Source organism: Lithobates pipiens, unplaced genomic scaffold (assembly GCF_037356315.1).
Source record: "Lithobates pipiens isolate NorthernLeopardFrog02 unplaced genomic scaffold, aLitPip1_a1.2 Scaffold_16, whole genome shotgun sequence".
In the NCBI taxonomy this organism is placed as follows: domain Eukaryota; kingdom Metazoa; phylum Chordata; class Amphibia; order Anura; family Ranidae; genus Lithobates; species Lithobates pipiens.
In genome coordinates this window covers 50864024-50885375 of record NW_027507748.1, presented here as the reverse complement: position 1 = coordinate 50885375, position 21352 = coordinate 50864024, and the positions used below count along the sequence as shown (strand labels likewise).

At 43.7% G+C, this 21352-nt stretch overlaps 1 protein-coding gene across 1 annotated transcript in view; it reads right to left on the bottom strand.

Moving 5' to 3' along the window:
• Nucleotides 1-653: 653 nt before the first annotated feature.
• The window catches only part of BACE2 (beta-secretase 2), an 80773-nt gene continuing 60074 nt past the window's right edge, over nt 654-21352 (bottom strand). The window contains exons 7-9 of the mRNA XM_077479890.1: nt 18472-18624; nt 12094-12262; nt 654-5145 (exon numbers count right to left, since the gene is read on the bottom strand). Coding sequence (XP_077336016.1) covers nt 4901-5145; nt 12094-12262; nt 18472-18624 — 567 coding nt within the window. The 3' untranslated portion in view covers nt 654-4900. The remainder of the gene's footprint in view (nt 5146-12093; nt 12263-18471; nt 18625-21352) is intronic.

Genomic DNA, 21352 nt, shown 5'->3' with positions numbered 1-21352 from the left:
GTCAGTGCTGGGGGGGTTGGATCAGTGGCAGTGCTGGGGGGGGGGGGGGGGGTTCTGATCAGCTAACTTAGGTGCTCTTGATCAAGGTCATCTGTTGAGCTGAGAACTGTAGTGGGGACTTTTAATGGCAACTCTAATCACAGGTAGTGTTACTCACTGTGTCTCCGGCTCTGTGGTGTCTTGTAGCAGTGACACCTATGCTGAAATTAGGAGATAGAGTCTCCAGCCCCTCCCAGGTCACATTCCTCACCAGTCAGCTGACCTCTAGTCTCTGCCCCCCACCCATGCCGTGAACTGAATGGGCGGCTGTGAAGAGGCACAACTAATCCCATCAATTTAATGGTTGGAAAAAAAAAAAAAAACAGTTACATTCCCCATGTTGCTGTCACATTTGCTTGTGCTCTCAACCAAAACCATTAAACCAAATGACTGGTGTCTTACCTGATCACATCTGCAGCACCATGGCAGTTGCAGATCAAACAGAAGCTAAGATTGCAGCTTCGTTGGCTAAAAGAATAGGGGGGTTTAGTTCTGCTTTTAATATGCTTGTATCCTTCAAGACACAGGGAAAATGGGCAGTTTGATGGAAAGGTTTCATAATGTAGAAACATAATGAAAATATTACATGTAAGAATAACAGAAACAGATCCAAATTTGGTAAATCACTTTTTTGGGTTCTTATTTGGCCACAATGGCATTTAAGGATATTACAGAAAATATTAACATATAATTACAGCAGCAAGAAAAATATTAGCCATCACTCCTCAATCACCAAGACTCGTACCCAACATATACATGATAAAGCCTCTTTGTACAATGGATAAGCCACTTCAAAATGATATTTCAGTTGTGGTAGATTGTGGCAGCTTGACTCTCATTCTTTGTATCTTCCTGGGCCTCTAGTGGAGAAACTCCTGTGCTTCAGCTTCACCCATTGGCCCTCGGTATTAGGAAACCCCATGATCTCTGTTTGAACTTTGTTTCTATTATAGAGAATGCAGGAGGAGAAGTGAGACTTTTCATGCCACAGTATGAGTAGTAAGAGGATATTGTAAGACAAAGCAAAGCACATTGGTAGTACAATCTCTGAACTTGAACTTTGGGTAATACCTGTATAGCCAGTGGCCAATTCAAAGTATTACCATATATAATCAGGGGTCTCCAAACTTTCTAAACAAAAAGGACCAGATTCTTTTCCTTTAGACTTTAGTGAGGGATAGACTGTGGTCATTAAACAATGCCTCAGGCTGGGCAGTCAATGGAAGAAGAAGATAAAGAATTCAATAGCCAGCATACAAAATGCAAAGACCAGCTTGTACAATGAGATAATCAGGATCACCACTAGTTTGGTAGAGCCTTTGATCTCTACTAGAAGTCAGGATAGAATCTGGCTTAAAGTATGTGTGTCCTGCTCTCAGGGCTTTGCTAATGGTAGATTGTACAGTCCTAGTGTTATGAAATGTTCTCCCTGATTTACCTGTTGGCATTTAGCAGCCATATTGTAACGGTAGAGTCCCAAAAGTTGAAATCTCCAAGTGCAGAGCCATTTATACCAGCCTTTCTCAACCTTTTTACCCCAGAGGAACTCCTAAGATAATGTTCAGGTTTTGGGGGACCCTTACTAAAGGGCCAATAAGACATTAGTGGCTAGCAACCCTTAGCCCTTGTACACACGGTCGGAGATTCCGACAACCAAATCCGGCGGATTTTGTCCGGCGGATCTTGTGCGAAACTGTTGCATACACACGGTCGGACAAAGTTGTCCTATCAGAGCATTTTGTCAGAAAATATTTCCGTCAAGTTGGAAAATTTGGTCCGACGGATATGCCGATGGAAACAGTCCAATGCAGACCACACACAGTCGGAATATCCGACAAAACACTCCAATCGGACACATTCCGTCGGAATCTCCGATCGTGTGTACAAGGGCTTACTGTGGTGATCAGAATACCATCCTTAGAGACAACTAAAAAGATAAAATACTACCTGGTTTCCCAAGTAGCGTTGGTCCTGGAACCATGCAGGCACCATCAGATGGGAGATCAACCAACATCAGCTCAAGAAACCCCATCAATCTCTGGAGGAGAACGCTGGTTGAAAATGGCTTATTTACACAGTTGAAATATTATATATTAACTGGTAACCTGCCCAAATATTTATGTTTCTGTTCATTTAGTCTTGTGGAGGCAGGCAGGAGCCCTACCTTGAGTTGCCAGTTACCACTCAGGTAAGTACTGATCTAATTTTACAGCCTGCCTGTGTCAATTTTACAGAATAAAGCAAACAATGATGTTCAATTAAACCAACAACCACCAATCATTTTTCACTTGTCCATTCAAAACAGTTGCAATTTAAAAAAACAAAAACAAAAAAAAAGTCTTTGGGGTAATTTCTCTTAAATTGCTCCACCATAATTGGAATGTAATCTTAAAGACCACGCCATTGCCTGTTGCTTATGTTCAGATCCCGTATTGAGAATTATCCATTGAAAAATTAAGATTATCAAATGAGAATTTTGGTATTGCGTTTCCTGCAATGTCCATATAGGTGAAGATTAACAAAAGATTTTTGCAGACATCACACAATTCCTATAATCAAAACAATTAATTGATCATCCAAACTGGGGAAAAGTCCTACAAAACGTTGAAGGTCTGCAAGTTAAAATAAGCGGCAAGTTGTCTCTGTATGGGAGTTTTCGTGAGACCACTTTCACCAAGTCCCTCTCTTTTGCTTAAAGTGTTGTGAGTGGCCGTCTCGATGACTTTTCAGTACCGTTACCCACTAAATAAAGAGGGGTTCTGAAAACCATGGGTTTTTTTTTAAGGAAGAACTTCCATTGGGTTTCCGATATTTTCTAGCTGGAAAGGAATCATTCAGAGTATACAGAACAACTTGAACTGAGGTTCTTCTGGAAAGAGTCACACCCCTGCCACCTATAAAAATGTAGCCCTATTCAAGGATTTACAGCTCTCAGCTCCTTAATATTCCACTTTCAACCTTTTTAACACAGAGGAACCATTGAAATAACTTCCCACTCAGGAAACACCTGGTAAAAATGACTATATACAACTCATGGTACATTAGTGTGATGGTCAGTGGGAAGAATGCTCCTTATAGACATTGGGAAAAGTTAGCTAATAAGATAAATGGTGTCAGTGGGAACCTGGGGCACAGAAACTGATTATTACCCAAGGAACCCCTAACAACCTCTGGAGTAATCCGGCTTGAGAAACCCTGCCTTAATTTACCAGTGCTAGGATAGGGGCTGCTATAGATCCTGCTTTAGCTCTGTAAGCATCTATGGCATCACCTTCAACAAGTCTTAGCACAATTCAAATAATGTTTTGGCTTCCAAAAGCCCTTGTTCTGCATTGTGGGCTAATGAGCTGAGGTCTTTATAGCCTTCTACAGTCCCTATGTGTCAGTGCCAATGGCTTTAAAAAGAACAACTTCTGAAATGAGAAGAAGAAAATACATCAACTGGAATCCAAAAACTAACTGCAAAGAGATCAATATTTTACAAAAATTTAAAAGTACACCTGAGGTGACACTAAGGTGAAAAGGAGTATCTAACTGAGCAAACAGCATTGTAAAGAACTATTCCAACACTACTAAATCAGTGGTCTCCAAATTGTGGCCAAGGGTCCAGATGTGGCCCTTTGTTTGCCCTCCATCAACTGACAACAATATTGACACACCATTTGCCCTATGGGCATCATCAACGGGGTACCATTCTTCTCACTGACATCAACATTGGGGCACTATTCCTACAATTGAAGCCAGTAATGGTGCACTGATGCCGAGGCATTTTCAACTTCCACTGGCCATAATCAGGCCCCCTAAAGCATGAAGGACAGTAAAACTGACCCTCTACTTAGAAAGTCTGGAGACCCCTGTACTAAATGGTAGCTACAGTGCTGTGTTACTGGTGGAACCATTAAGCAAAACACTAAGGGGTCTATCTGTAAAGAATTTATTGGACAAATGTCACAAGCTTTCACAGAGTCCTCACAAATTTTGGCCATACCTTGCTTAATACATTCATTTCCTATGATTGTCAGCTCCATCTAGTGGCAATAACGTGGTATTTGCCTGACTGAGTTATTTCAGGAAAAATATGCACATTATGGCCACTGGAATTATAGGAAATCAATGTATTAAGCAAAATTTGTCCAGAATTCCTGAGGGCTAGGCGAATGCTTTTGACTTGAACCCAATCCATGCTTTATACTTATAAACCTAGGTGAGAGCAAGTCTACCCAACAGAGGACAGACAAAAATATAAGGCTTGCAGGGGGTCAAAAAATATATATCTTGTGGTTAGACTTCTACTTTATGCAAGGCTTGCCTCCTGCCCCATATGTGCCAACACCTGGTCTTGGCTATAGGCTGCTCAGGTCATTGTGGTTGGGACATTCTGGCTTATCTCATGACCGAAGGCTGGTGTGTTTTGGGGGTTGAGTACTACTTAGAAGGGGTTCCAGGAATGTCAGAAATGTGTGTGGGTGCCTTAAGATTCAAACTGTTCATAATCCTTGTCAAGGTTTTCTATGCCTCCTAAGCAGAGGTTCAATTTAAGAGTAGCAAGTAAACCACCATAATGGCTTAAATGGTCATGGCTTCCAAAAAATATCAAAAAAGGCATATTTTTTTTTTCAAACATCAAAGTCCACAGTGCATCCAGTTAGAAAATGATCAGTACAGTAGTAAGACATCGCCCTGGTGGCGTACTTTGAAATTTGCATGGAACGTGATAGGTAATAAGTTACAAATGCCACTTGATGTGGACAGCTTTGGTTGTGATTGCAACATTCCCAGCAACAAAAAAAAAGTAACTGGGTGAGAGGACACCAAGTCTGCTGGCCAAAAGCTCCTTTTTTGGTGGAGAGAGTCCTCTTAGCTATTTCCAACGATGGCGTACTAGAGCAGACTCATCATTAACAACCTGTGGGTCGTTGTTCCGTCTTTGGGGAATAAGCAGCAAGACCACCAGCACCAGCAGAATAATGCCGCAAAAAGTCATGAGAGCGTACGATATAATCCACATGACGGGCTCTCGGAACGGGTAGCTCGTGATGCAGTTACTGGATATGTCCGCGGTACTGAACGGACCGGCGATCTCTGAGACCCGAATGCCATTCACTTCTGTATTAAAAAAAAAAAAAAAAAAAGAGAAAGGTTAGAATAATCTTACGTAATCTCCAAAAATTAGACAATTTCCACTTAAAGTAATGCTAAACACACACTGTTTAATTTACAATTTTCCCTTAGATTTCTGTATAATGATAACTGTAGTTATTTTAATATGAAAAAAATAAACATAAGTACTTTCTTCCAGAGTAAAACTAAATAATTCATATCAAACCATTTTAAATCATCATACAAATATGTATTTGAAATCAAATCTTTATTATTTTGTGGCAATAACATGGTGTAGGCGGATTTCTGCCTGCCAGTCACAGACTGTGTCATGCCCCTCCAGCCTGTGTCTTAAAATAAGGGAGGTGAAGCCTCCATCAATCTACATGTTATATCCCACCCCATTGTGTTTAGCTGGTTAATGGTCATTGGGGAGGAGAAGGAGGGAGGGAGGGACTGGGCTGTCATTTACCACTGTGTATACGCCCACATGTGTGATTCTATAGTGACATGGGCTGCTCAGATATGATAGGGAGGAAATGCTCAGCATAGAAACTCACTAAAAACTGAGCATGTGCAGAGCTGCCAACACTGCTCTGCTAAATGCCTAGCTGAATTGGGGACATGATCAGAAGGTGGAGATAGAGAGCAGGATCAACCAGGACTTTTGGAGAATACAGAAAAAGAATCTCAGTGACTGAGTATGAACAGTGGGCAATACACCATTTATCAATAGGTTTTTACGATGTGGGTTTAGTGACACTTTAAGATCCCTTTAAATGTACAAAAGAAAGTGGAACTCATTGGTATCTGAGCACTGAAAACGTTATTTAACCACTTGTTGACCACTGCACGCAGATATACTGTACACAATGTCGACACAATGGCAGCGGTGGGCAAATGGGCGTACCCGTACGTCCCCTTTAATTGGTGGGGCTAGCGGGCACGCACCACCGCCTACAACATGACCGTGCCTGCGGGACTGGCGGACTCTATGCCCGCTGGTCTCCCGGCGATCATGTCATGGAGCCGCAGAACGGGGAAGTGCCTATGTAAATAAGGCATTTCCCCGTTCTGCCTAGTGACATGACAGAGACCACTGCTCGCTGTCACCAGGAGCAGTGATCGCTGTCATGCGAGTTGAAGCACACACCCCGCCCCACAGTTAGAGTCACCCCCTAGGACACACTTAACCCCTTCACCTCCCCTAGTGTTTAACCCCTTCCCTGCCAGTGCCATTTACACAGTAATCAATGCATTTTATAGCACTGATTGCTGTATAAATTTCCCAAAATAGTGTCAAAAGTGTCTGATGTGTCCACCATAATGTTGCAGTCACAAAAAAAAAAAAAAAAAAAAAAAAAAAAAAAAAAAAAATCGCAGAGGTGAGCGCCATCAGATTATATACAGCGAGAATCTCCTGTTTACTCAGCAGCCACTGTAATTGGAAGTCCCGTCTCCTGGGCCGGCAGTGGAGCTCTGTTCTGTCTATCATGGAAGCCGGTCCAGGAGGCGGGACTTTTTATTAAAGAGGCCGCCGAGTAAACAGGAGATTCACACTGTATATAATCTGACGGTGCTCAACCCCCCCCCCCCCCTCCCCACTGTCCCTCCGAGGCAGCAGTAATCTGAGGTAAGGCTGCATTCATGGCAATGGTGAGGCTGCATATGGGCATTGATCAGGCTGCAGATGGGCAATGGTGAGGCTGCATTGATGGGCACTGACCTTTATTTTGCTTTAAAGTTCTTTATTTAAAATTTTTCCTGAAACTTCCCTCCTAAAATGAAGGTATGTGTTATACGCCAAAAAATACAATATTTTGGGGGGATATTATATATATATATATATATATTAATATATATAAATCGTTGCTTTTTTTTGTTTATAGCACAAAAACCGCAGAGGTGATCAAATACCACCAAGAGAAAGCTCTATTTGTGGGGAAAAAATTAAGTCAATTTTGTTTGGGTGCAATGTCGCACGGCCGCGCAATTGCCAGTTAAAGTGACGCAGTGCCGAATCGCAAAAAGTGCTCTGGTCAGGAAGGGGGTAAATTCTTCTGGGGCTGAAGTGGTTAATTATATATATTATAATTCAAAGCAAAGTCATCCGTCCAAAAATGTCTCCATGCTTTACTTTAACAAATGACTTAGAAAAACACCTCCTAGCATTTCTAGCCACGGCCATCTTGTCTGAGGGCAAATGGAGCATTTACTTCCTGGAATCCATCTGCCCTTAGCTCAGGCACGCATGAAGAAGGGTGTGCTTAGCGAAGAAGCCCCTCCTCCGGATGAAAAAAAAAAGTCCATGAAGATTCCTGGGATGTATGAGATTTTGGCCTAGGCAAAAAACCAGGCAGCAACTGAAGAAACGAAAAACAAATTAAAAAATAAATATAACTTTTTCTTCCTATCCATTTGCTAATGCTGGCAGCATAAAGATTACAAATAGTGTCAACAGAGAGTTTAGTTCAGCTTTAACAGAACTGAGAGCTGTTAACAGATTTTGCCTCTGCCCCCTGCTGGCAGAATCTGACAATGCAGAACAACCATGCAAACTAAATTAGGCAAAGCACAGCTTCACTTTAAAACCTGAATTAGTCATGAAGTAGCTTACAGACTTCCTCATGTCCCAAAATATACAATAGTGGGCACAAGCAGGGTCCAGGGGGAATGGAGTCACCGCCCAGTCCCTGAAGGCTGAGGACGTCACTGGCTGCCATTTAATAATCCTGAATATATGCGGCTCCAGGCACAATCTTAAATTGGTTGAACGTTCTGTTTGCCTATTTAATTGCCCCAAACCAGAGTATGGGTGCAGATATCCTCCAAGTCATCAATACTTCAAATGAAATCTAATAAGTCTTATTTAAGCTGTTGGAGGAAAAATCCGATGTAATGAAGTCGTTTTATAATACAGGATTTGGCTGCTACAAATACACATTATGAAGCTTTTATAAAAGACAGAGCAGAGGAGAACGCCAATATAAACAGACACCTAGCCAGCAGGTAAACACAATAATGAAAGATTTCCATTTCTTCTCCGCTGGGAGTACCTGTGATACATGCAGCTAATATAGCCTAATACAAAACAACCAATTCATTTTTAAAGAGACCCTGCCATCAATTGTTTTTAAAAAAATGCAGATAAAAGCACAAAAAAAAAGAAATAGGATTTTTCCATCATACTTACCTGTAAAATACTTTTCTTGGAGTACATCATGGGACACAGAGCAACCATAATAATGACTGCATGGGTTATACGCCCCCTACTGGTGGATGGACACTGGCAGATAGTCAAACAGGAAGTCCACCCCTATATAACCCCTCCTACACAGGAAGGACCTCAGTTTTATAGCAAAGCAATGAATATCCCAAAAAAGATGGGAGGGACCTCTGTGTCCTGTGATTTACTCCAAGAAAAGGATTTTACTGGTAAGTACGATGGAAAAATCCCATTTTCTTTATCGTACATCATGGGACACAGAGCAACCATAATGATGACTATACGAGATGTCCTAAAGCAATGCACTTGAGGGGAGGGAGACACAATCACAAAGTGCCACCTGAGAAGGGCTCTTTCTGCCACTCAAAACATACTGTGGCCAAGCAGTATCCGCCGTGGCTTTGATAACCATGTGGTAAAATTCAGTGAATGTATGAACAAAAGATCATGTAATGGCCTTAAATCCTGAGCCACCGACACCTGATGGCCCAAGATGCCCCCGAACACCTGGTAGCGAGAGCTTTTCCCAAAAAAAAAAAAAAAAAAAAAAAAGGTGGGGGATCTTGCCCTTTCAAGCCATAGGCTTGAATAATTAACTGGCAAATCCAATTAAAATAGTTAACTTGGATGCCTCCTGCCCACTCTGGGCTCTACTGGCAGCGGAAACTAGGATATCTGACCAGTACCGACAAAGCAAGTAACCACCAGAACTACCTCCTGAGTATGCAAGTGAGCCAACTCCTGCCAACTGAGAATCAGAAAAGGCAAGACATTGTCTTGATTCAAGTGAAAACCAGACACCATTCTAGGAAAAAAAAAAAAAAAAAAAAAGGATGAGGACGCAACATCACCTTAATATGATGCAAGACCAAAAGCGGCTTCTTGCCTGAAAGAGCCGCCAAAAAAAAAAAAAAAGAAAAAAAGTGGCCTCTGCAAGGACAGTGGAGATCAAATTCAAGTCCAAAGGACGTCTGTCAGGACACAAGAATGTCCTGACAGACGAGACTGTCTACGTCATACATTGCTGTATGAAGTATGAATCAAGGAGTGAGAAACAACTGTACCTGAAAAAAAAAAAAAAATGTATGGGGACGAACCCTGACCCTTACGGCACTTAAAGGGATTGTAAAGTGAATGTTATTATTTTTTTTTAAATAACAAACGTTATACTTACCTCCACTGTGCAGCTCGTTTTGCACAGAGTGGCCCCGAACCTGCTCTTCTGGGGTCCCTCGGCAGCTGTCTCTGCATCCTCTCGCAGGTGCTTCTCACATTCATGTGAGCTCCCTCGTAGGGTGAGAAGCATCTGCGGGCGCGCTCCCGTGATACAGCCGGCGGCTATAGCCGCTCGCTGTATCACACGGCCCCGCCCCCCGGTGCTCAGTGTCAGTGGATGTGATTGACAGCAGCGCGAGCCAATGGCTACGCTGCTTTCCATCCATCCACTCCAGCCAATCAGCGGCCAGGCTGAACAGTGGAAACGACGTCAGGGGGACGAGCGCGGGACTTTCGAGGGGTGAGTTAAGTAAAACGGGGGGGGGGGACTGGGGGCGCCGGCACTGTCAGATGTTTTTTCACCTTAATGCATAGAATGCATTACCATACAACCTCTTTAAGGCCAATCTCCTTTTCCCTACCGATTGGAGAAAGAAAGAGAAAATCTCTCACTCGCATATTTCTGTGGGTGCCACTTCCTGGCTTCACCCCAATCAAAAAAATATTTTCAAGTTCTGTACTGAAGTTTTCCGAAGCTGGCTTCCAGGGCCTCAACAGTGCTGACATACAGGACTCAGGACCACTGGGTCCCGCTGGACTGGGAGTGTCCCAGGAGCGACCCCCGCAAGACTCGCTATGTCAGTGTACCAAGCCCTCCTGGGCGAATTCGGCTAACATTATTATCAGTGTTACCCCCCCCTTCCAGATTTGTTTGCAAAAGATGTGGCAGAAGTCAAAACAGAGGGACAGTGCCAATAAAGGGAGAACTGGTCCCTAAGGCATTACCAGTGTATCCACCCCTACTGCCAATTGGACCCTCGTCCTGAACACAACCTGTCCCAACTTGTTGTAGAACTTGGAAGCTAGTAGATTTACCTGCAGAGTTCCCCTGCCATTATGCTGTACTGGGAATATGCACTGACGATAGAGACAGCCACGTATGCCGTCCCAGACAGAATGTGGTTCACATTCCTTAGCCGCATGACTCCTGGTGGTCGAGATAGATATATAGATATATATATATAATATGAGAGAGAGATATGTGTATTTTGTTTCCCACAAAATAGAGCTTTCTTATTTGATAAAATCTGTGTTTTTTTATTTTGTTGCACTATAAAACAAAGAAATAGCGACAGTTTTGAAAAAAAAAAAAAAAAAATTGAATTATACATAATATATACATATATGTATTCTTCTATATATTTTTGGTAAAAAAAATAAAATTTAAATTAAAATCACAATAAGTATATATTGATTGGTTTGCACAAAAGTTATAGCATCTACAAAATAGGGAATAGATTTATGGCATTTTTATCATTTATTTATCCTTAACAAGTAATGGCAACAATCTGCGCCTTTTAGTGAGACTGCAACATTGCAGCGGACAGATCGGACACTTTTGACACTTTTTTGGGACCATTGACATTTATACAGCGATCAGTGCTATAAAAATGCACCGATTACTGTGTAAATGTCACTGGCAAAGAAGGGGTTAACACTAGGGGGGGATCAAGGAGTTAAATGTGTTTGTTTCTAACTGTGGGGGGGGGGGGGATGGGACTGACTAGAGGAGGAGCTAGATCATTGTTCCTAGCTAATAGGAATAGACAACCTGTCTCTCCTCTCCTGTCAGAACAGGGATTTGTTTGTTTACATACACAAATGCCCATTCTGGCCCTTGTGCCCATGATCGCAGGTGCCGGCGGACATCGTGCCCGCCGGCCATGCGCTTCGGGTCTCCCATGCCTGCTATGGCTCTTAAAGTACTTAGAGGTATGGCGATTTGCGGGAATGTGCCAACCTGCTGCCGTATAATGACGGAGGCAGGTGGTTAAAGTACAATTCCAACCACAAAGCTCTTAAAGCTTTCCCCTCCCCTCTAACACCTATGCTGACAAAGCGCCTGCTTCTGAACGGAGATGGCAAGAAATGGTGTCAGCCCTGCCGAGTTGTATTTTGATAAACTACTGAATCTTTCTCCCTCGCTTCTCCTCATCTCCACTAGGGACTAAGTGTTCTATAGTCCTAAATAAGAACAGGGAGGGCTGATTAGACTCCTTAAAAGTACAATTCCAGCCTCAACCCAACTAGCTATAAAATTGTCCCCAACCCCCTCCTACCACTTATGCTGACTAACCTGTGTAAACAAGCGGTATACCCTTACCTATATTCATGTAATAGGAAAATGAAATGGTGTCAGCCCTGCCCAGTTGTCTTTTAGTAATCTCAGTCCGGAAGTGTGTGTTGTTAGCCCACAACAGGAGTGCATTTCTGGTAGATTAAAATGTAGTTTTCTGTACATGTATGATCTTTAAAAGAGAAATGTGAATGTACTGAAGAGAGGCGCATTTATTTTGTTTTATTATGCACGGACATTAAAACTGATATCAGTTCAGGTTTTGGGGAGCGGGGATTAACATTTCTGTTTGCTTTTTAGTTCCGTCTGCGACCCCTCGCCAAGATTTCCTCTGACTTCCCAATAGGAGGAAATCTCTTTGCTCAGCTTCACCCACCTGCACAGCTGCTGACTGCAAAACCGACCCTCTTCTCTGCTCTGTCAAATAGGACGTAGAAGCCTTCCATGACGGTGGCCCCGATAACCAGCGCGTTTGAGGAGGGCGAGATGCCGAAGCGGTAACAATTCATGTCCGTACGGGAGGTGATCACAAATTGGATGTACAGCTATGGAAAGTAAAAATGCTGTCATTACAACAGTGCATGTGTACAGATATATACAGAGAGAAAAATACCATATTACAGAATAGAAAGTGTGCACTTGCTTTTTTTTTTTTTTTTTTACTATTTCTTATGAATACAAACACACACACACAGTTATTTTAAGGGGACAGCAAATTTACACTGTTATACAAGCTGCACACTCACTACTTTACATTGTAACAAAGTGTCATTTCTTCAGTGTTGTCACATGAAAAGATAGAATAAAATATTCACAAAAATGTGAGGGGTGTACTCACTTTTGTGAGATAGTGTGTGTGTGTGTGTGTGTGTGTGTGTGTGTGTATGTGTATATGTGTATATATACACACACACACACACACACACACACACATACACATACACACACACACACACACACACACACTATCTCACAAAAGTGAGTACACCCCTCACATTTTTGTGAATATTTTATTCTATCTTTTCATGTGACAACACTGAAGAAATGACACTTTGTTACAATGTAAAGTAGTGAGTGTGCAGCTTGTATAACAGTGTAAATTTGCTGTCCCCTCAAAATAACTCACACAGCCATTAAAGTCTAAACCGCTGGCAACAAAAGGGAGTACACCCCTAAGTGAAAATGTCCAAACTGGGCCCAAAGTGTCAATATTTTGTGTGGCCGCCATTATTTTCCAGCACTGCCTTAACCCTCTTGGGCATGGAGTTCACCAGAGCTTCACAGGTTGCCACTGGAGTCCTCTTCCCCTCCTCCATGATGACATCACAGAGCTGGTGGATGTTAGAGACCTTGCGCTCCTCCACCTTCCATTTGAGGATGCCCCACAGATGCTCAATAGGGTTTAGGTCTGGAGACATGATTGGCTAGTCCATCACCTTTACCCTCAGCTTCTTTAGCAAGGCAGTGGTCATCTTGGAGGTGTTGTTGGGGCTGTTATGTTGGAATACTGCCCTGTCGCCCAGTCTCCAAAGGGAGGGGATCATGCTCTGCTTCAGTATGTCACAGTACATGTTGCCATTCATGGTCCCCTCAATGAACTGTAGCTCCCCAGTTCCAGCAGCACTCATGCAGCCCCAGACCATGACACTCCCACCACCATGTTTGACTGTAGGCAAGACATACTTGTCTTTGTACTCCTCACCTGGTTGCCGCCACACACACTTGATACCTTCTGAACCAAAATATTTGGTCTCATCAGACCAAAGGACATGGTTCCAGTAATCCATGTCCTTAGTCTGCTTGTCTTCAGCAAATTGTTTGTGGGCTTTCTTGTGCATCATCTTTAGAAGAGGCTTCCTTCTGGGACGACAGCCATGCAAAGCAATTTGATGCAGTGTGCGGCGTATGGTCTGAGCACTGACAGGCTGACCCCCCCACCCCTTCAACAGGAGTTCAATCATTAGCAAGAATAGAATGATCGAAATTTGGCCAATTCAGTAGCATCCATGGCCACCTTAGTGTGTTGTGGTGTGGTGTGGTACACTGCACAAAATAGTTCATGCATGATATTTTGGAAGTGCACTGCAACAAAAGTTAGTGCATTACTACAGGTTACACTGCACACGTTTGTCGCAAGGGGCGTTGGGATGCCGTTCATATACCACATAGCATGGTACCAATGCACTGAACACGAGTTGCGGTAAAACAAACTATCAATGGCAACTCCACATTTCTCATATAATGGGTTCCTTTTTAGGATAAACTCAAATTTAAGTATCTAGACCCAAGAAGAAAAAGTGTAATATATTACAGCTCATGAATCCTTAGATGGTGGTGATTGCATTAGTTTTCTTTTTGATGTATGAAAATGAAGGACAAAAAGCCTGAAAAAAAAATAAAAACGAATGCAGTCACCTCAGCCAAGAACTGGTATGCGGACATTACATTTTTTGGGAGTTTGGATATACTTCACATGAAAATGGACAGAATCTGTTTTGCATGCAGCTTTAGACACGATGTCCTGAGAAGTGTGCGTGTCTGACTGCAGGTTTGGACAAGCTGAAGCCTATTTCGCAACATGGAAAATAAACCGTTCTCATTTTGTATGGAGCGGTTAGTAAAATCACAGACTGAAACAGTTTACGCCTCAGAGTGCAAACATTGGTGCTTTATAGACATAAATCCAGCTCACCCAGAACCTGGCTGGATGTGGAATATGTCCTGGCTGCCTCAGGTCAGTAGTTCTCAACCACAAGGCTGTGGCCTGCGACCTACCTCCTAGCAGGCCACCTGCAGCTCTCCTAACCTTCCACGGGGCTTTTCAGCTCCCATAGTGCCCCCAACCCTCCATAGTGGCCCACAAACTTCCTCAGTGGCCCCCTATTCCCAGTTGTCTCCAACCTCCCACAGTGCCACGCGGCTCCCTACAGATCCTCCAGCTACTCATAGCGGCCTGCAGTGCCGTTAAACCTTCCACAGTTGTCTCCAAACTCCCTCAGTGTCCGTACATAATCCCCAGCTACCCATAGTGCCCCCCAACCTCCAACAGTGCCTCAACCCCTGCATTACCCCCCAGCCTTCCATCATGCCCCAGTAAAGCCCCCAGCCTCTTGGGAGACCCACAGCCCTCTCCAGAGACCCCATAACCAACATTTTCCGCAGCTCTTCTCACGCTCCTGAAACCAAATTCCCTACATGGCCACCAAGCCTGTTGCAGAGTCTCCTCACCCCTTCTAGAACTCCCATTCCCTCAAAGTGACACCCAGCCCCATTCAGAACCTACCAGCATTTCAATGCATATGCATATTTTGTATTTCCGTGCTTTTATGTATGAGTATATAAAACTTATTTTTTTGGGGGGGATAGAAGTTCTTGGAAGAATTGATTGGTTGAGAACCACTTCCCTAGGTAACATCTATTATAAAACTCCCCATTATCACAGATCTTTGCATTTATATTTGTTAAAATACATTCTCCCCTAGAAAGAGAGCTCCGGGCTCCATTCAGCTGGGACAGAGGGACTGTCAGAGGTGGGATAGGTGTTCAGGCAGAGCCATGGTTTGGCTGAACCATGTGAGAACCTACAGTGGGGATGGAAATTATTCAGACCCCCTTAAATTTTTCACTCTTTGTTATATTGCAGCCATTTGCTAAAATCATTTAAGTTATTTTTCCTCATTATAGTACACACAGCACCCCATATTGACAGAAAAAAAATACAAAATTTAAATTTTTTGCGCTATAAATCAAAAAAACAGAAAATTCAGTAAAAAAAATAAATAAAAAAATCTTTGTTTCTGTTAAAATTTATGGCAGAGTATTGGCAGAGATTGCACGGTGTTGCCGAGTATTGGCAGAGTATTGTACAGTATTGGCACTGAGCAGCGCTGTGGGCACTACACATCCAGCCCACAGCGCTGCTACAATCTCTCCGCCTCTCCCCTCGCACTGTACCGATCGGTACAGAGCAGGGAGGGAGGAACTGGCGTCATGACATGACGCCGGTTTGTTTACAAGTGATCGCTCCGTCGTTTGACGGAGCGATCACATGGTAAACGGCCGCTACTAGCGGCTGTTTAACACAATCTGTGATGCGCGGATCGCGCCCCGGGGGGGGGGGGGGGGTGTGAGAACAACATTCGGGGAGGACGTCCAAAACTTTCGGCTATGACGTGGTTGCCAAGTGGTTAAAAAAGAAAAAGTATTCACACCCTTTGCTGTGACACTCCTATTTAACTCAGGTGCTGTCCATTTATTCAGATCATCCTTGAGTTGGTTCTACACCTTTATTTTAGTTCAGCTGTGTTTGATTATACTGATTGGACTTGATTAGGAAAGCCACACACCTGTCTATACAAGACCTTACAGCTCACAGTGCATGTCAGAGCAAATGAGAATCATGAGGTCAAAAGGAACTGCCTGAAGAGCTCAGACAGAATTGAATTGTGGAAAGGGACAGATCTGGCCAAGGTTAAAAAAAAAAAAAAAAAAATTCTACTGCACTTAAGGTTCCTAAGAGCACAGTGGCCTCCATAATTCTTAAATGGAAGAAGTTTGGGAGGACCAGAACCTTTCCTAGAGCTGGCCGTTAGGCCAAAACTGAGCTATCGGGGGAGAAGAGCCTTGGTGAGAGAGGTAAAGAAGAACCCAAAGATCACTGTGGCTGAGCTCCAGAGATGCAGTCGGGAGATGGGAGAAAGTTGTAGAAAGTCAACCATTACTGCAGCCCTCCACCAGTCGGGGCTTTACGGCAGAGTGGCCCGACGGAAGACTCCTCAGTGCAAGACACATGAAAGCCCGCATGGAGTTTGATAAAAAAACAAAAAGCAAAAAAAAAAAAAAAAAAAAAAAAAAAAAAAAAAAACACACCTGAAGGACTCCAAGGTGGTGAGAAATAAGATTCTCTGGTCTGATGAGACCAAGATAGAACTTTTTGGCCTTAATTCTAAGCGATGTGTGGAGAAAACCAGGCACTGCTCATCACCTGTCCAATACAGTCCCAGCAGAGAAGCATGGTGGTGGCAGCTTCATGCTGTGGTGGCGTTTTTCAGCTGCAGGGACAGAACGACTGGTTGCAATTGAGGGAAAGATGAATGAGGCCAAGTACAGAGATATCCTGGACGAAAACCTTCTCCAGAGTGCTCAGGACCTCAGACTGGGCCGAAGGTTTACCTTCCAACAAGGCAATGACCCCAAGCACACAGCTAAAATAACAAAGGAGTGGCTTCGCAATAACTCCGTGACTGTTCTTGAATGGCCCAGCCAGAGTCCTGACTTAAACCCAATTGAGCATCTCTGGAGAGACCTAAAAATGGCCGTCCACCAACGTTTACCATCCAACCTGACAAAACTGGAGAGGATCTGCAAGGAGGAATGGCAGAGGATCCCCAAAAATCCAGGTGTGAAAAATTTGTTGCATCTTTCCCAAAAAGACTCATGGCTGTATTAGATCAAAAGGGCGCTTCTACTAAATACTGAGCAAAAATTTCAACAATTCTGTGTTTTTCTGTCAATATGGGGTGCTGTGTGTACATTAACGAGGAAAAAAAAATGAACTTAAATGATTTTAGCAAATGGCTGCAATATACTGTAACAAAGAGTGAAAAATTTAAGGGGGTCTGAATACTTTCCATCCCCACTGTATGTGATCCACCATCATGGCTGAACCAAGTCAGAGCACCTATGTGACCCACCTCCACCAAGTCTATACTCTGATGGAGATGGAATAAAATTAGTTTAGGCTGTCAGCTTATGTCCACTTTGAAGTGAACCTGGCACTTAGCTGATTCAGGGTAAATAGTTTCCTCTCCATAGCACTGATCTGTACTGCTCTATGCACACTACAAATCCCATAGACCATCTCGGGAGCAAGAGAAGTCTATACTGAGTGAAACACTGTTGATCTTCTCCAAGTGCTCATCTGTACAGAGTTATACACCCCAATACATTTTAGGCAATTCTTGTCACAGCAAATCACTATTTGCTCCCATGTACAAGACCAGGGGTCTCAAACTACAACCCACAGGCCACATCTGACCCACTACAAGATTGTTTACGGCCTGCAACTAGGGTCAGTAACATATCCTCAATGTGCACTGATTGAGTATTAAGGTAAGCAGACGCTGCCTATGATCTCCATTCTGGTGTAAAGGGCAGACTCTGGTGGGGACCCCCGACCTAAGGGGGAGACCTTGCTATAAGAAGAGTCTGATGGGGACCCCAATGTAAGGGGGTGCTCTGATGGGGACCACAATGTAAGGGGGTGCTCCGATGGGGACCACAATGTAAGGGGGTGCTCCGATGGGGACCACAATGTAAGGGGGTGCTCCGATGGGGACCCTGATGCATGGAGAGACTCCGATGGGGACCCTGATGCATGGGGAGACTCCGATGGGGACCCTGATGCATGGGGAGACTCCGATGGGGACCCTGATGCATGGAGAGACTCCGATGGGGACCCTGATGCAGGGGAGACCTCTGATGGTAAAACTGATTTAGGGAGGACTCCGACGGGTTTTATTTTGCCAGCGAATGTAAAACATACAATGCGAACTTTGCACGGATAGTTTAGCGACCTCTGTACAAGATCATGCATAGCTAACCATTAAAAACGTAAATAAGGGTCAGTCAGCCACCCAAGGTCACCGTCCATGTCCCCTTGCCACAAATCAGGCCAGCTTATGGCCACCTCCTGTCTGGAAATACATTAAGCAGTAAACATTGGGATGACAGAAGCAATGAACAGAAAGACCACCTGAGGCTTCATGGTGAGGCGGAAGGAGCGAGTGGCGTTGTCGCTGTCACGCAAGTATATGGAGAGATCCGGGAAGTACGTCCATGGCTCCTCTGATTTCTCCCAACACGCCAACTGCAAACCCGCCCAGAATTCATTATTGAAGTTCTGAATCTGCAGGACAGAGGGACTCGAGTTAAGTCTGGATAAAGGACACTTGCTGGATGAGAAGACATTAAATACAGACAGACTCTTTATATCAATGGTCAACGTTAATACTGAACGCCAGGCACAAATGTATACAGCAATGTAATCAATACATTATTCAATTAGTTTTCATTAATTGCAAGCAGTGCAAGTCACTAAATTCAACCTGGTAGCAGCCCTTCACATTCTCTGTACAAGCAGTACAATGTGCTGACAAGGAACATGCTGATGGGAGGAGAGAGCAGAGTGACAGATGAGCTCATCGCTGTGCTGCTTTTTATTTCACTGTCCAGTCACAGGCCAGGGGGTGGGTACAGGATGATTTGGGCTCAGAGGAAGTGGGTTGAGTGATGTCATCAGTGCGATGACATCTAGTGGCAGAAAAAAATAAGTGCTCTGGGGAAATCTCTGGATTGGAACTGAATATTGTGTATTCTGTGTGTGTATATTGTGTGTCTGTGTGTATACTGTATGTGTGTGTATACTGTGTGGCCCCATAATCTATTGCCTGGGGTCCCCATAATCTCCTGTTGCCCCATGAGTTGTCAGTCCGCCTCTGACACAGACTGAACAGCCTATGACCAGAGTCTGGGAATATTCAGCCTGGGACCAATCAGGATAGCTAGTTTTATTTCTTTTTTTTCTTTTAATGGGCTATTCATTTGTATCTTATTTTTGGCTATTGTTCAGCTTTAAAAAGTACCTCTATGTGAGCAATACTTCTTCATCAGGATCATCAAAATAATTGCTTTGTGTTGCTGGAAGATGCTGCCCTATATGTATCAATCGATACATATGGTAGCTACAACTACCAACTTGTTTTTTTAAGGTGCACGTTCCTGGGCTGTCATCCTAGGACTGGTCTCACTGATCTGGAACAATCATGCAATCTGGGATTCCCAAATAAAACAGGATGAATGTTAGTTTCAGGCCAGTGACACACCAGGTACAGTAGGCAAGACAACCACGTTGTGTACATCAAATGTCTTTGCAAACCAAGATATTACTTTGAAAAAGTAGCAGCGACATCATCATTGTGTTGCCAGTGGCGGCCCGTCCATAGGAGGTGCCCGGGTGCCGCTCCCCCCCCCCCTTTAAGAAAAAAAAAGTCCTTAAGTGCACTGTGTTCAAGCACCGGACACCGTGCACTAGGTTAGTATGTCACCTGTGTCAGACCAGTGCGCCTGAGCGGACTCCTCCACTGCTGTTGTCTTCAACTTCAGAGAGAAACAACAAGCATCTAGTTGGAAATCCACAGGAGGGGGGCAAAGCCGAATGATTGCACTGACATTGCCAAACCTAGACACAGCAACACCAGTGTAGATAATAGAAGCATTGACAATCACACAAGGCTGGTCTCCTTATTTCTACAGGATGGATGGGGAGGCTTCACATGGGCTGTGTGTTTAACAAGTGGCGATCGTCAATGCTTCTATCATCTTCACTGGTGTCTCGGTTTGGCAGTGTCAGTGGAGGCACTTGTTAAACACACAGCCCAGGTGAAGCCTCCCCATCCATCCATCCTGTAGAAATAAGGAGACCAGCCTTGTATGACTGACTACACACCGAGATAAGAAATCCTTTCCAGCCAGTGTATGGAAGGAAGGAGGCAGAGGAGGTGTTAGGACAGCTGCTTGTCACTAGCCATAGATTGCAGCCTGATCAGGACACAGCCTCATTAACAGATATGCAAGTCCTCATCATTGATCTGTATGTGTGTGTGTCCATCCCACCCAATATCTATCCTCCCTCCCAGCCAATATCCATCCATCCCTCCCACCCAGTGTCTATCCCTCCCTCCCTCCCTCTCTCCCACCCAGTATCTATCCATACATCCTTCCCACCCTGTATTTATATCTCTCCCTCCCACCCAGTGTCTATTCATCCATCCCTTTCACCCATTATCTATCCATGTCTACCTAGGTGTCCAATTATCTGTCTATTCATCTACCTGTAGGACCTATTGCGGGCAGGGGGCGGGTTGGTTAGGGCTTTGTTTGCGCCCCCCCCCCAAAAAAAATTGGAGCACCAGCCGCCACTGTATTTTTGTATGTGCATGTATTTTTTTGGCCCTGAAATAATCGTGTCATATTCCTGATATGTATTTGCTGTACCGTGTACTTGTATGGGAAAGTCTCCTGTTCTCTTTGTATTGCTTCTTTTGTGTGAAATCCCTGGGCGTTCCTGCCAGTCCCTCTGCTTTCCTATTCAAAACTGACCACACTAAGCAGGAGAGCACATCGTAGTTAGTTCTTTAGCTATACTAAACACACAAACCACCCCCCCCCCCCCCCCCCCCCGCTGCGCATTCATTCACTGGGAAACTCAGTGTGCTGCTGCTTCTCCTCCCCCAGCTCTACAGCCGAGAACCAGAAGAAATGTGATCACATAAAAAAAAAAAAAAAAAAAAAGGTATTTATAAAATGTTTTTTTTATATATCTATACAAAAATGTTTTGCATTTCATTTCAATGTTTAATTGAATGGGTTGTTTCACAAGGTGATTGTTTACAATCACTTCAAGCTGCTTTAAAAGAATGAGCTTTTATTATTATCAATACAAGTAAAAAATATAGGCTTCTTCCAAGCCCTGAAAATGGCAAAATGGAAACATTTTGTGTAGAACTTTCCATCTCATGGTCTTTGCAGTTCTTGAAGGCGAGGTTGCACCATTTCATCATAACTTGCCCCTTTTT